The 12,885-nt window shown below is 41.4% G+C and overlaps 2 protein-coding genes across 2 annotated transcripts; one reads left to right on the plus strand and one right to left on the minus strand.

The window, feature by feature from the left end:
• The first annotated feature begins 2,300 nt into the window (after positions 1-2,300).
• LOC119500408 (trace amine-associated receptor 13c-like) lies at positions 2,301-3,554 on the plus strand. Its single transcript, XM_037790114.1, has 2 exons — positions 2,301-2,467; positions 2,735-3,554. Exons 1-2 carry the CDS (start codon positions 2,301-2,303, stop codon positions 3,552-3,554), a joined length of 987 nt encoding a protein of 328 aa, XP_037646042.1.
• A 6,066-nt stretch (positions 3,555-9,620) lies between these two features.
• On the minus strand, positions 9,621-11,054 carry LOC119500557 (trace amine-associated receptor 13c-like). Its single transcript, XM_037790335.1, has 2 exons — positions 10,882-11,054; positions 9,621-10,440 (listed from the first exon to the last, which is right to left on the minus strand). The coding sequence occupies exons 1-2, from the start codon at positions 11,052-11,054 to the stop codon at positions 9,621-9,623; spliced, it is 993 nt and encodes a 330-aa protein (XP_037646263.1).
• Positions 11,055-12,885: the final 1,831 nt, after the last annotated feature.

A 12,885-nucleotide genomic window follows, 5' to 3' on the forward strand; every position in this document is an offset into this window, starting at 1 on the left:
ATGCAAAATGATGTTAGTGATGATGCCAGTTAATTGACACAATAACTAGCTTTTGAAGCATTAATGTTGTGATGTTGTGTTTTGTGTGAGTTACTAGCTTTTGCAAACATGCAATAGAGTTGTGATGTCCCATCAAACAGTTGTGACAACTGCACTTCTAGTTTAGAGAAAATTAAGACCGTTTAAAGAAATGAACCAAAGCGATTGAGAAAAACTCCAAACATTCTGCTATCAATTTTCATCCCTGATATAAGTATGTATCTGCACACTGACCTCTATGTGTGAAGCCTCAACAGGTCATGTGGCTTGTGATTAACATAATTTGGAAATAAATCATTAAAACATGAACATTATCACACAGTTATTTAAACAGATTTTAGGTGCACGATGAAAAAGGATAATTTTATTTGTCAGTTGCATCATAGTGATTGAATATAGTTTCTCCTGCAGCTTTCTCTGAGGAAATTGTCAGAGTTTCTGTGGCTGGAGCTAAATGCAGATACTGGACAACAGGTAGGTGGAAAGCTATTTTATTACAGGAGTTCTTGATATTGCAGGCTGGCGTTGGCGGTGGTGAGGGGAAAGGGGGGTTTTGTGGATGTTGGAGCAGATTTATGAAGAGAAGAGGAGCTTGATTGGAGGGCAGGTGTGCTGATTGCAGATTAGGTCCAGGTGAGTCGTGAGAAGGAGAGAGAGGACAAGAGGGGAGAGGGAAACAAGCAAACAGACCGACAAAACCAAAACACACCAAGCATAACGTCACTCATATAAAAGGGCAGAAAAATAATAAAAACACACTCACACCAGGCAGGTAGGTGTAACGGAGTAGGTACCGTGACAGAAATTATATAACTTCATATCAGCTCAAGACAATGTAAGAGTATTCCTAAAATATAAAAGTAATTTGAATCATTAAGAGAAATAAGACTGGGCCAGTATTAACATTTCATCCAGATTCAACGTGATCTCGTGAGAAGGGGTACAAGCAGCATGGCACTTTTAAGCTTTTTGCGTGTCATTTAACGCCCCGTTCTCATTGCATTTTAAGCTTTACCATCTCATCATATACTGACGCACGATCGCAGTTTTAAACATGTGGTTAATGTTGTGAATTCAAACAGAACTACTTGGTTAAGTTTAGGAAAAAAATCATGGTTTGGGTTAAAATAAGAATGTTTGTTACGTAAAGGCTGGCCATGGCTGCGCAGTGTTAATGCACTTAAAACACATACCAGCCATCCCGCCCCTCCTCCGGTGGGGGAGGCATTGGGCCGTTGCATTCTCGCCCAACATGATCATGCTAACCTAAGCAGACAGAGTCGGCGGCATGAGGCTGTGTCCATTCATTAGCGTTATAACTGACGTGAGGCTGTTAGAAAACACACCTCACCTGGTGAAGCAGCTTTGAATAACGTCACAGACAAGCTGTCTAATATGTATGTAATAATACGTTCAAGGACCTCAAAGTCAGCTCAGTATACTCAGTGACACACACAAATGGTACGGAGCAAAGTGGTTGGGGTTCCAGCGTTGGTGCAAGGAAAGGAGGTTTGATCCCCTCTCCTGTGCAGTCGGGTCTAAAAACACGTAAACATTAATGTTGTGAATTAGCCAAAAACACTTGCCTAGGTTTAAGAAACAAAACCACGTAGTTAGGTTTAGGAAAAAACAACATGATTGGTTTTAAAACTTCTAGGCTTGTACAGTGAAAACGTGACTTGATGTTATGTACACAGGATACAAACGATCAGTTGATTTTAATGTGAAAGCGAAACGTAACCCACGGGACACGAACAGCGGTCTCCTGAATGATAGCCCTGTGTTGTTGGTCCCATCCACCTCCCTTTCCGCCCGCCCTGTTTGTCCCTTTCATCCTTTAAAATACGTCACTAAAGCATTTTCTATGAGCGTTTACTGTTGCCTGAGTTTATATTGCAGTTAATGGAAAGCCTGTGCGTCGCATAATGGCGCTAAAGGGGGACCAGTGCAACGGTATCGAATGCCGACGGCCGTCACAAAGTGTCGGTATTAGACGGCCTGCGAATCAGAATGGGTTGGTGTACTTTGGAGCCAGAGTATGACACAGTCGGCTGCGGCCTACTGAGTCAATGGAATTTGCATATGGGAGTGTTACATAATTCCCCTCTGCTGGTTATTATGTTTATAATGCATGGTTTCTCATGATGTCTTGTGCTTTCTCCCAGGTGGATCCAAGGATAGAGATAAATTAACTTTACTGTAGCATAGCAAGAGGAAAAGCTGCTGAGCTCTGGCAGCTTTCTGATCAAAGCTCTTTGACAATGGCTCTGGAAGAAGCTGAACTCTGCTTTCCCCAAATCAACAACTCCTGCAGGAAGACAAGTCGCCCTCATTTGGAGGCCACGCTCCTTTACAGTCTGCTGTCCTGCATCACTCTGCTCACTGTGGTTCTTAACCTGCTGGTCATCATCTCCATTTCCCACTTTAGGCACAGATACACTTCTTTGTATTGCTTGCTGCACATCCACTACCCTTCTCCTCTAGGACGTAAATGGTGCATAGGAGTAATATTTTCTTGTTTAGGCCTTTGATCACTGCATAGGCTACTGGTTATTTGCAAATGCTTTTATATTTGCACTACTGTGCTGTACTGAAGCTTGTTGTTATAGGACAATTCATACTCCTACTTCTTACACATATGTCTACATCTACTACATATAACAATGTGTTCAGTGTTGATATTTTCCCATTTCAGGAAGCTCCATACCACCACCAACCTCCTCCTCCTCTCTCTGGCTGTCGCAGATTTCCTTGTGGGTTTCCTGCAGATGCCAGTTGAAATCCTCCTCTTTCAAGGTTGTTGGATCCTGGGAGATTTTCTCTGTGCTGTGAATTTCTTTTTAGGTTTCGTCACTACCAGTGCTTCAGTAGGAATCATGTTGCTCATATCAGTTGACCGCTATGTGGCTATTTGTGACCCCATGTTTTACTCCATCAAAGTCACTCCAAAAAGTGTTCAAGTCTGCATTAGTCTGTGTTGGATGTTCTCTGCCTTTCATAGCAGTTGGATGCAGTGGGATTTCTTGAAACAACCAGGCAGGTATAATTCCTGTTATGGAGAGTGTGTACTTGTAGTTAATTATGTTGCAGGAACTGTTGACCTTGTTGTGTCCTTTTTTGGCCCCATTACTGTCATCATAGTTCTGTATATGAGAGTATTTGTGGTGGCTGTGTCTCAGGCTCGAACCATGCGGTCTCACATTGCAGCCGTCACACTCCAGCACTCAAAGAAAGTAACTGCTAAAAAATCTGAAATGAAAGCAGCAAAGAATCTTGGTGTTGTTGTAGTTGTGTTTCTTCTGTGCTTCAGTCCATATTATTGTTTCAGTCTTGCGGCTGAGAGCAACTTGATAGAGGCATCATATGTAGCCAGTCAGATTTGGCTGTTTTATCTCAACTCCACTCTTAATCCTGTGATCTATGCCTTTTTCTACCCATGGTTTAGAAAATCTATTAAACTCATTGTTACACTTCAGATAGTGAAGCCTGGCTCCTGTGAGGCCAACGTGTTGTAGAGATAGACAGTGATGGAGAGACTTGGTTTCAGGGTAGAGTAAGGAAATTCACAGTGTATCAGTATTTTAAAAACAAATATTCTCTTCACTGTTATCTGCTTATAATACTAGGATATGTTACCTGTGGTAAGGCCACATGCATTTCAGCTACTAGTTCAGACTACTGGCACTTTTTTTTTTATTCCAGTTCAATCAGTTATGTTGTGACTTGCTTTTGCCAATAAATAAATGTAAATTATGTTCTTAATGTGTTCCTTTTTCTTTTGTGCACAGTAATCAAATGGAATCAACAAGAGTACTGGATTGATAATCAATAAAATCCAAATTATCAATCCCTAACCTTAACACATTAGAGTTATGGTATTAATTTCCCCACATTAACTGGCAAATATTAGTTTATAGTGCATACGGCCTGGCTACCAAAACAAAGAACAGAGAAGCTCGGACAGCAACACATACAGAGGCACAGTGACTTCATTCTCTGCTCAGGACGCCATTACTCCACTATATCTTTACACAGCAAATAGATGTTTGCTGCTACATTAATGTTCAAAATCTCTCTTTTAAGGCCCTTTTCCATTGAACAAAATGTTGCCTCTGTCTGGCTTTCAGTATGTGTATGATAAACAGGATAAAACATATAGATCAGCTGATTGCTTTTGAAATCATCAGAATATAAAACGTGAGGCAACAAAGACACAGTCATAGTGACCCTGCACACCAACACAGATGTTTTCATTTATTCTGCCTTTTTAACATCTGCTTATGTTGAAGGTAGGCAGAGCGTTATTTTACCAGCGATGCTGGTATTGATTTCACCTTGTGAGTCTGTTTGTGTGTCATCATTGTTGGGGCATCATTAAAGAAAAATATCCTGACTGCTTGTTCTATCTTAACTTAACTTTCAAAGATAGAAAAAATCCTATCTTCCTATTACAGAAGCGATTCCTAAACTCATGACTGACTCATGGCAAGTGGCCGAAATGGGTTTTCTCAGGAGGGTGGCTAGCGTCTCCCTTAGAGATAGGGTGAGAAGCCTAGTCATCCATGACAGACTCGGAGTAGAGCCGTAACTCCTTTGCGTTGAAAGGAGCCAGCTGAGGTGGTTCGGGCATCTAGTAAGGATGCCCCCTGGGCGCCTCCCTAGGGAGGTGTTACAGGCACAACCAGCTGGGAGGAGGCCACGGGGAAGACCCAGGACTAGGTGGAGAGATTATATCTCCACACTGGCCTGGGAACGCCTCGGGATCCCCCAGTCAGAGCTGGTTAATGTGGCCCGGGAAAGACAAGTTTGGGGTCCCCTGCTGGAGCTGTTGCCCACGCGACCCGACCCCCGATAGGCGGTTGAAGATGAGTGCGAGTGATGCAATAATATCAACGGCTCTTTACTAGTCACTGGCTAGCTAGCTTTTTACCATGGACAAAAAAGACGGGCGTTCAATTTTTACTACGAGGAGTCGGAGGCACTAATCGTGTCAGTACAGGAGAGAAAACACCACCTTTTTTTAAATTAATTAATTAATTAATTGTCTTTGCAGTTGATATATACCCATTAATACATGGTCAGGGAAATTGAATGTGCCATCATTCGGTTTGAGTAGCCTATCAATCATTATATTTCAGTGTTCATGTTGTTCTCCATCTTTGCTGTCATCACCATACACACCGACAGCAGTGCTGCTGCCATTTTTGGCAGGTATTTTGAATTTAAGCCCTCTATGTCCCTTTCACTCGTTAAAATACGTCACCACAGCACTTCGTATGAGCATTTACTGTTGCCTCGGTTTACATTGCAGTTAATGGAAAGCCTGTGCGTCGCTATTTAACGGCGCTGAAGGGGGACCCGTGCGACGGCCGTCACAAAGTGTCGGTATTAGACGGCCTGCGAATCAGAATGGGTTGGTGTACCTTAGAGCCAGAGAATGACACAGTCTGCTGCGGCCTACTGAGTCAATGGAATTTGCATATGGGAGTGTTACATAATTCCCCTCTGCTGGTTATTATGTTTATAATGCATGGTTTCTCATGATGTCTTGTGCTTTCTCCCAGGTGGATCCAAGGATTGAGATAAATTAGGTTACTGTAGCATAGCAAGAGGAAAAGCTGCTGAGCTCTGGCAGCTTTCTGATCAAAGCTCTTTGACAATGGATCTGGAAGAAGCTGAACTCTGCTTTCCCCAAATCAACAACTCCTGCAGGATGACAAGTCGCCCTCATTTGGAGGCCACGCTCCTTTACAGTCTGCTGTCCTGCATCACTCTGCTCACTGTGGTTCTTAACCTGCTGGTCATCATCTCCATTTCCCACTTTAGGCACAGATACACTTCTTTGTATTGCTTGCTGCACATCCACTAACCTTCTCCTCTAGGACGTAAATGGTGCATAGGAGTAATATTTTCTTGTTTAGGCCTTTGATCACTGCATAGGCTACTGGTTATTTGCAAATGCTTTTATATTTGCACTACTGTGCTGTACTGAGGCTTGTTGTTATAGGACAATTCATACTCCTACTTCTTACACATATGTCTACATCTACTACATATAACAATGTGTTCAGTGTTGATATTTTCCTATTTCAGGAAGCTCCATACCACCACCAACCTCCTCCTCCTCTCTCTGGCTGTCGCAGATTTCCTTGTGGGTTTCCTGCAGATGCCAGTTGAAATCCTCCTCTTTCAAGGTTGTTGGATCCTGGGAGATTTTCTCTGTGCTGTGAATTTCTTTTTAGGTTTCGTCACTACCAGTGCTTCAGTAGGAATCATGTTGCTCATATCAGTTGACCGCTATGTGGCTATTTGTGACCCCATGTTTTACTCCATCAAAGTCACTCCAAAAAGTGTTCAAGTCTGCATTAGTCTGTGTTGGATGTTCTCTGCCTTTCACAGCAGTTGGATGCAGTGGGATTTCTTGAAACAGCCAGGCAGGTATAATTCCTGTTATGGAGAGTGTGTACTTGTAGTTAATTATGTTGCAGGAACTGTTGACCTTGTTGTGTCCTTTTTTGGCCCCATTACTGTCATCATAGTTCTGTATATGAGAGTATTTGTGGTGGCTGTGTCTCAGGCCCGAACCATGCGGTCTCACATTGCAGCCGTCACACTCCAGCACTCAAAGAAAGTAACTGCTAAGAAATCTGAAATGAAAGCAGCAAAGAATCTTGGTGTGGTTGTAGTTGTGTTTCTTCTGTGCTTCAGTCCAGCTTATTGTTACAGTCTTGCGGCTGAGAGCAACTTGATAGAGGCATCATATGTAGCCAGTCAGATTTGGCTGTTTTATCTCAACTCCACTCTTAATCCTGTGATCTATGCCTTTTTCTACCCCTGGTTTAGAAAATCTATTAAACTCATTGTTACACTTCAGATAGTGAAGCCTGGCTCCTGTGAGGCCAACGTGTTGTAGAGATAGACAGTGATGGAGAGACCAAAACCATTATTTCTCTCTGAAGGGGAAATCATTTTTCATGTTGTTGTCAATGCGCTGAATTTACACGACCTAAAGTCAGGACAATTAAATAGAATATGAAGAAAATAACTATGTTCATATAATGCAAAATGACGTATGTATTTGCCAAAGACAACCTGATTCTTTTATTGAACTTTTGTTTTTGATTTCACATGTATATTATATGTGATCATCCCAGTCATCCCGTTAGACCGACTGAAACAAGAATATCTTCTCTTTCAAAACATATTGCTGCTTTTATTTTCATGGCAACACAAAGACATGTATTATATAGGGATGCCGATCAAAACTAAGTTCAGATTGGAGACTTGGTTTCAGGGTACAGTAAGGAAATTCACAGTGTATCAGTATTTTAAAAACAAATATTCTCTTCACTGTTATCTGCTTATAATTCTAGGATATGTTACCTGTGATAAGGCCACATGCATTTCAGCTACTAGTTCAGACTACTGGCACTTTTTTTTTTATTCCAGTTCAATCAGTGATGTTGTGACTTGCTTTTCCAATAAATAAATGTAAATTATGTTCTTAATGTGTTCCTTTTTCTTTTGTGCACAGTAATCAAATGGAATCAACAAGAGTACTGGATTGATAATCAATAAAATCCAAATTATCAATCCCTAACCTTAACACATTACAGTTATGGTATTAATTTCCCCACATTAACTGGCAAATATTAGTTTATAGTGCATACGGCCTGGCTACCAAAACAAAGAACAGAGAAGCTCGGACAGCAACACATACAGAGGCAGAGTGACTTTACTCTCTGCTCAGGATGCCATTACTCCACTATATCTTTACACAGCAAATAGATGTTTGCTGCTACATTAATGTTCAAAATCTCTCTTTTAAGGCCCTTTTCCATTGAGCAAAATGTTGCCAACAAAGACACAGTCATAGTGACCCTGCACACCAACACAGATGTTTTCATTTATTCTGCCTTTTTAACATCTGCTTAGGTCGAAGGTAGGCAGAGTGTTATTTTACCAGCCGCAACAACGACGCTGGTATTGTTTTCACCTTGTGAGTTTGTGTGTGTGGTTGTCATCATGGCTGGGGCATCTTAACATAACTTTCAAAGATAGGTAAAATCTTTCTATTACAGAAGCAATTCCTAAACGCATGACTGTGTCCTATCCTATGTCAGACCTGCTATCTTAACTTGAGAAATCCTTATAACTGTAAATTAGATTCTTCAATCACTCGTCATGTCATGTCTGTATCTTTGATTAGATAGGCTACATGCTATAATATCAACAGCTGGCTAGCTTTTTACCATGGACAAAAAAGGTGGGCGTTCAGTATTTGCTACGAGGAGTCAAAGGCCCTAATCGTGTCGGTGCAGGAGAGAAAACCCCACCTTATTTGATTAATTAATTAATTTTCTTTGCAGTTCATATATACCCATTAATACATGGAAATTTAAAGCGTCACCGTGAGGTTTGAGTAAACTATCAATCATTATATTTCAGTGTTCATGTTGTTCTACATCTTTGCTGTCATCACCATACACACCGACAGCAGTTCTGCTGCCATTTTTGGCAGTTATTTTGAATTCAAGACAGGGTTTAATGCCATCCTAGTTTAGGATTCCTAACTTGGGAAATCTCTAAGTTAGGACGCTTCTGTAATGCTAAATTCCTATCTGAAGATACGATAGGATTTTTTCCTGAATTCAGTTAGGAAACATGTTTCTGTAATACCAAACGTCCTAAATGTCTTCCTAAATTGAGATAGGATTTCAGACTTAGGAATTTTCTGCAATGAGGCCCCTGGAGCTACATACTGTAACGGGAACTAGAGCTTTGACTATGAGAGTTTTGTTGTCCCCTGTTCGTAGGCTATTGCACCTTCACACACATGTATTCACACCTCGGTGAGGCAAAACGTGACGGTGAAATGCTATCTCAGGTCTATCATCAATTCAATCAATAAATAATTTACAACATTGTTTTAAAGTTTTACACTTTATTGGGATTGCAGTGTTTCACAATTTTCTATGAATTTTTTTCAGTGTTTACCCGTATCATTTTAATGGAAACAAATGACAAAAACAATATGAAACAGTGTCTTTGCTGGTGATGTATCTCTGTTTGCGACAGGATGGAATATGGTGGTGTTTTAAACTCAAACAATGATTGAAATCTATAAGTCATGTTTACGGACCAGGCTGGCCACTTCAACAACATGAAAAGAAAACAATTCATCATTTTTCATGTAGGTTAGTTCACATACACGGAATAAATGTAGGAGTCATGATAATGTTCACATACAAGTTCAGGGTATTTTAGAAAAACAAATTCTGTTCTTATGCAGTTCATATAAGATTGGTTGGATTCAGTAACTCAAAGACAATATTTCCACTTTTGTAAAATAAAAAACTGTCTCCACTTAAAATTAATTTGGTGACGACATGCTTGAAGAATCTGTTCTGTATTTACCAGGTAAAAACCCTGAAAAAGGTTCTGTGCTAAAAGATAGCTTAACGAAGAGCAGATTCTTTCATCAGTTTGTATTGCCAAGTTGCTTTTTCATATTTTGTCCTTTGTAGCTTCAGTTGGCTGGTGAAGTAGTGGCAACAAACTTTTCCATCATTTTAATCTCTCTACAGTATGTTGGCGTCACAGGAGTCAGGCTTCAGTATCTGAAGTGTAACAATGAGTTTAATAGATCTCCTAAACCAGGGGTAGAAAAAAGCATATACCACTGGATTTAGACAGGAGTTACAATAAAGCAGCCAGACTCCAAAAATTGAAAATGTCACACTGGTTGACATGTCCTGGCCCACGAGAGAGGGATAAAAATAAGGACAGAAACAGATTAGAAACACAACCACGACAACACCGAGAGTCCTGGCTGCTTTCCTCTCAGACTTCTTAGCGGTGACACTAATCACACCTTGAACTGTAATAGCTGCAATATGAGACCTCATGGCTCGAGCCTGAGTCACAGCCACCACGAATACTCTCATATACAGAACTATGATGACAGTAATGGGGCCGACAAAGGTCAACATGACATCAACAGCTCCTGTTATGGAGTTAATTACAACTACACACTCTCCATAGCAGGAGTTATATCTATCTGGATGTTTCAGGAAGTCCATCAGTATCACACCGTTATAGAACACAGAACAGGCCCAACACAGGCAAACACAGATTTTAACTCTTCTCTGAGTCACTTTGGTGGGATAACACAAAGGGTCACAAATGGCCACGTGTCGGTCAACTGATATGAGCACCATGTTTCCTACTGAGGCGGACGTAAGGATAAAAGAGGCATAGTAAAACAGTCCACATATCAAGCTCCCCAAAAACCAGCACCCCCCTATGAGGAGGATTTGCATCGGCATCAGCAGGAGGCCAACGAGCAAGTCCGACACAGCCAGGGAGAGGAGGAGGAGGTTGGTGGGGCTGTGGAGCTGCCTGGAGAGAAAGAATATCATCGCTGAACATACTTACTGTATTTCACAGTTGGAGAAGTAACAAAAACATTATCATTTGTAATAGCATGAATAGTCAGATGCACAAATATGTCCAGATGCATTGCAGTATAGAACATGAAGTAATATTTGTAAAAAAAATAGCTAGGATGTGCTCATCATAGGACTTGACAACAATGCATGTACCAGTTTTCAATACTGTCTAGTAGAGGAGGAGAAGGTGAGAGAGCATGGATTCCAACATTAATATCATTAATGCATTCTCTTTTGGTTGCAGAGTTATTAGTTGTAGTAGTAAGAGTACTAATACTATGCAAGTAAGACTGAATGCAATACATTATGTGTATTTTATTACACATAAAATCAAGTGCTTGATATTGAGAAAAAACAATATTCTAGGTTATGCTTGTAAGTTTCTTCATGCCTGAAGTGGGAGATGGAGATGATGACCAGCAGGTTGAGAGCCACAGTGAGAAAAGACATGCAAGACAGCAGGATGTAAAGGAATATGGTCTCAGCATGATGCCGCATTGGCTTCCTGCAGGAGGTATTGAGTAGTTGTAGAAAGCAGAGTTCAGCTTCATCCAGTGTCTCCATCATGAGAGGGAGAAAAGGAGACGAGAGGCTGCAGAGCTCTGGCAGCTTTCTGTCCAAAGTTACCCGTCATAAAGCCGATTCATCGCACCCTCCCTCTTCTCCCATAACTCCAAGGGAGCGTGATGAAATACATTTAGTTGAACCTTGTGGATTGAAACTCAACTCTGTTGAGTCATTATAGTTTTAACAAAAAACAAAGCAACAAAAAAATAAATGTAAATTTATTGAAATTCTATTGCGTGACCTGTCCTCAGATTTACCAGGATCTACTTTTCCAAGGTAAATCTTAGGGAGACGTACCACATTTAGGGGAGGGGGATCAGTGGAAGACAGCGTTCAACACCCTTAGTGGACACTATATGACTTATTAAGCCATTTGGTCTAACCATTTGGCCCCTGCTGTCTTCCAGGAGTTGGTCAATGAGGTCTTCTGAGACCACATTAACATCTGCGTTTTTGCTTACTGACTTTTCAAGAACATCCAATGCGCCTGGACGGCGTGCTTCAAAAACTCTGGCAGGCCAATCTTGAAAGGGGTGATGCCAGACGTTGCTAAGGTTGAGGCAGTTAGGGAATGGTGTGTTCCTAAAAAAGTCAGACTGGGGTTCAGAGCTTTATATGGCTAGCATCATACTATAGGTGTTTTGTTAAAAGGTTTTGCGGACACCGCTCGCTCTTTGCATTAGCTCGCAGAGAAACGGAGGCGCTTCTGATGGCGTGAGGACCGTCGGGATGCTTTTTACCGACTCAAGGCTATAGTCTGATTATGGCCCCTGTGTTGGCATGTCCCCAGTAAACCATAGACATTAGACACAGATGCGAGTGATGTGGAGATTGGGGCGGTGTTGTCCCAAGAGGAGGAAGGGCTAGAGCGAGTTGTTGCATATGCTAGCAGGGCCCTTACAAAACAAGAGTGTAAATATGCCACTACCAAAAGACTGCTTTTGAGCATTGTGACCTTCACAAAGCACTTTAAACACTATTCAGTAGTAAGAAAGTTTCTTTTGCAAACCGACCATAATTCCCTGCGATGGTTGTACCGCGGTTTTCAAAGCTTGGAGGGGTAGAATAGCTAGCCAATTTTCAATATCAGATAATTCATCGTCCAGGCAAGCTACACAGTAACGCAGATGCTCTCTCCAGACTACCAGCTTTTCAGCCGTCAGCTACTTCTAGGCCTTTTGGACGGCTGGCACTTGATATTCTTGGCCCTCTCTCCGAGACCCTTCGTAAAAAACAAATACATTCTGGTTGTTGGTGTTAATTTTTCAAAGTGAACAGAGGCTTCTCCGCTCCTCAATCAGGAAACACGCACCATTGCAAAAGAATTGACAGAGGAATGAGTTTGTCGCTTTGGGGCACTACGCAGTATCCACTCAGACCAAGGTCGCAACTTTGAGTCTACACTGGTTAAAGAATTGTGTAGGCTTTTGCATAATTCATAAGACTCACACATCCCCTTGCCATCTACAGTTAGATGGGTTGATTGAGCGTTTCACTCGTACCCTTTTGCCTATAATCAGTTGAACTTGGACACTCTCTTGCCTTATGTAATATATTGGCCTACTGAAGCAGTGTCCATGCTAGCACCTCCTTCACCCCATGTCAGGTCTTGAGTATTAGTATTATTAGTAACACCTGTGCTTTTCCTAATATTAAAACCAAAATATCTGCTGTGAAAAAGGCCAACTGGCTGGGTCTGGGCTAAACAGAGGCTGGTCAAGTGCAAGAGAGAGATTATGCGTCTCAGAATAAACTGATTAAATTGTGTTAAAATATACAAATCCATGTCATGTCTCCTGAATTTGTCGGGGTCATTATCATGGTTGAG

This window comes from Sebastes umbrosus, chromosome 13 (genome assembly GCF_015220745.1).
Source record: "Sebastes umbrosus isolate fSebUmb1 chromosome 13, fSebUmb1.pri, whole genome shotgun sequence".
Taxonomy (NCBI): Eukaryota; Metazoa; Chordata; class Actinopteri; order Perciformes; family Sebastidae; genus Sebastes; species Sebastes umbrosus.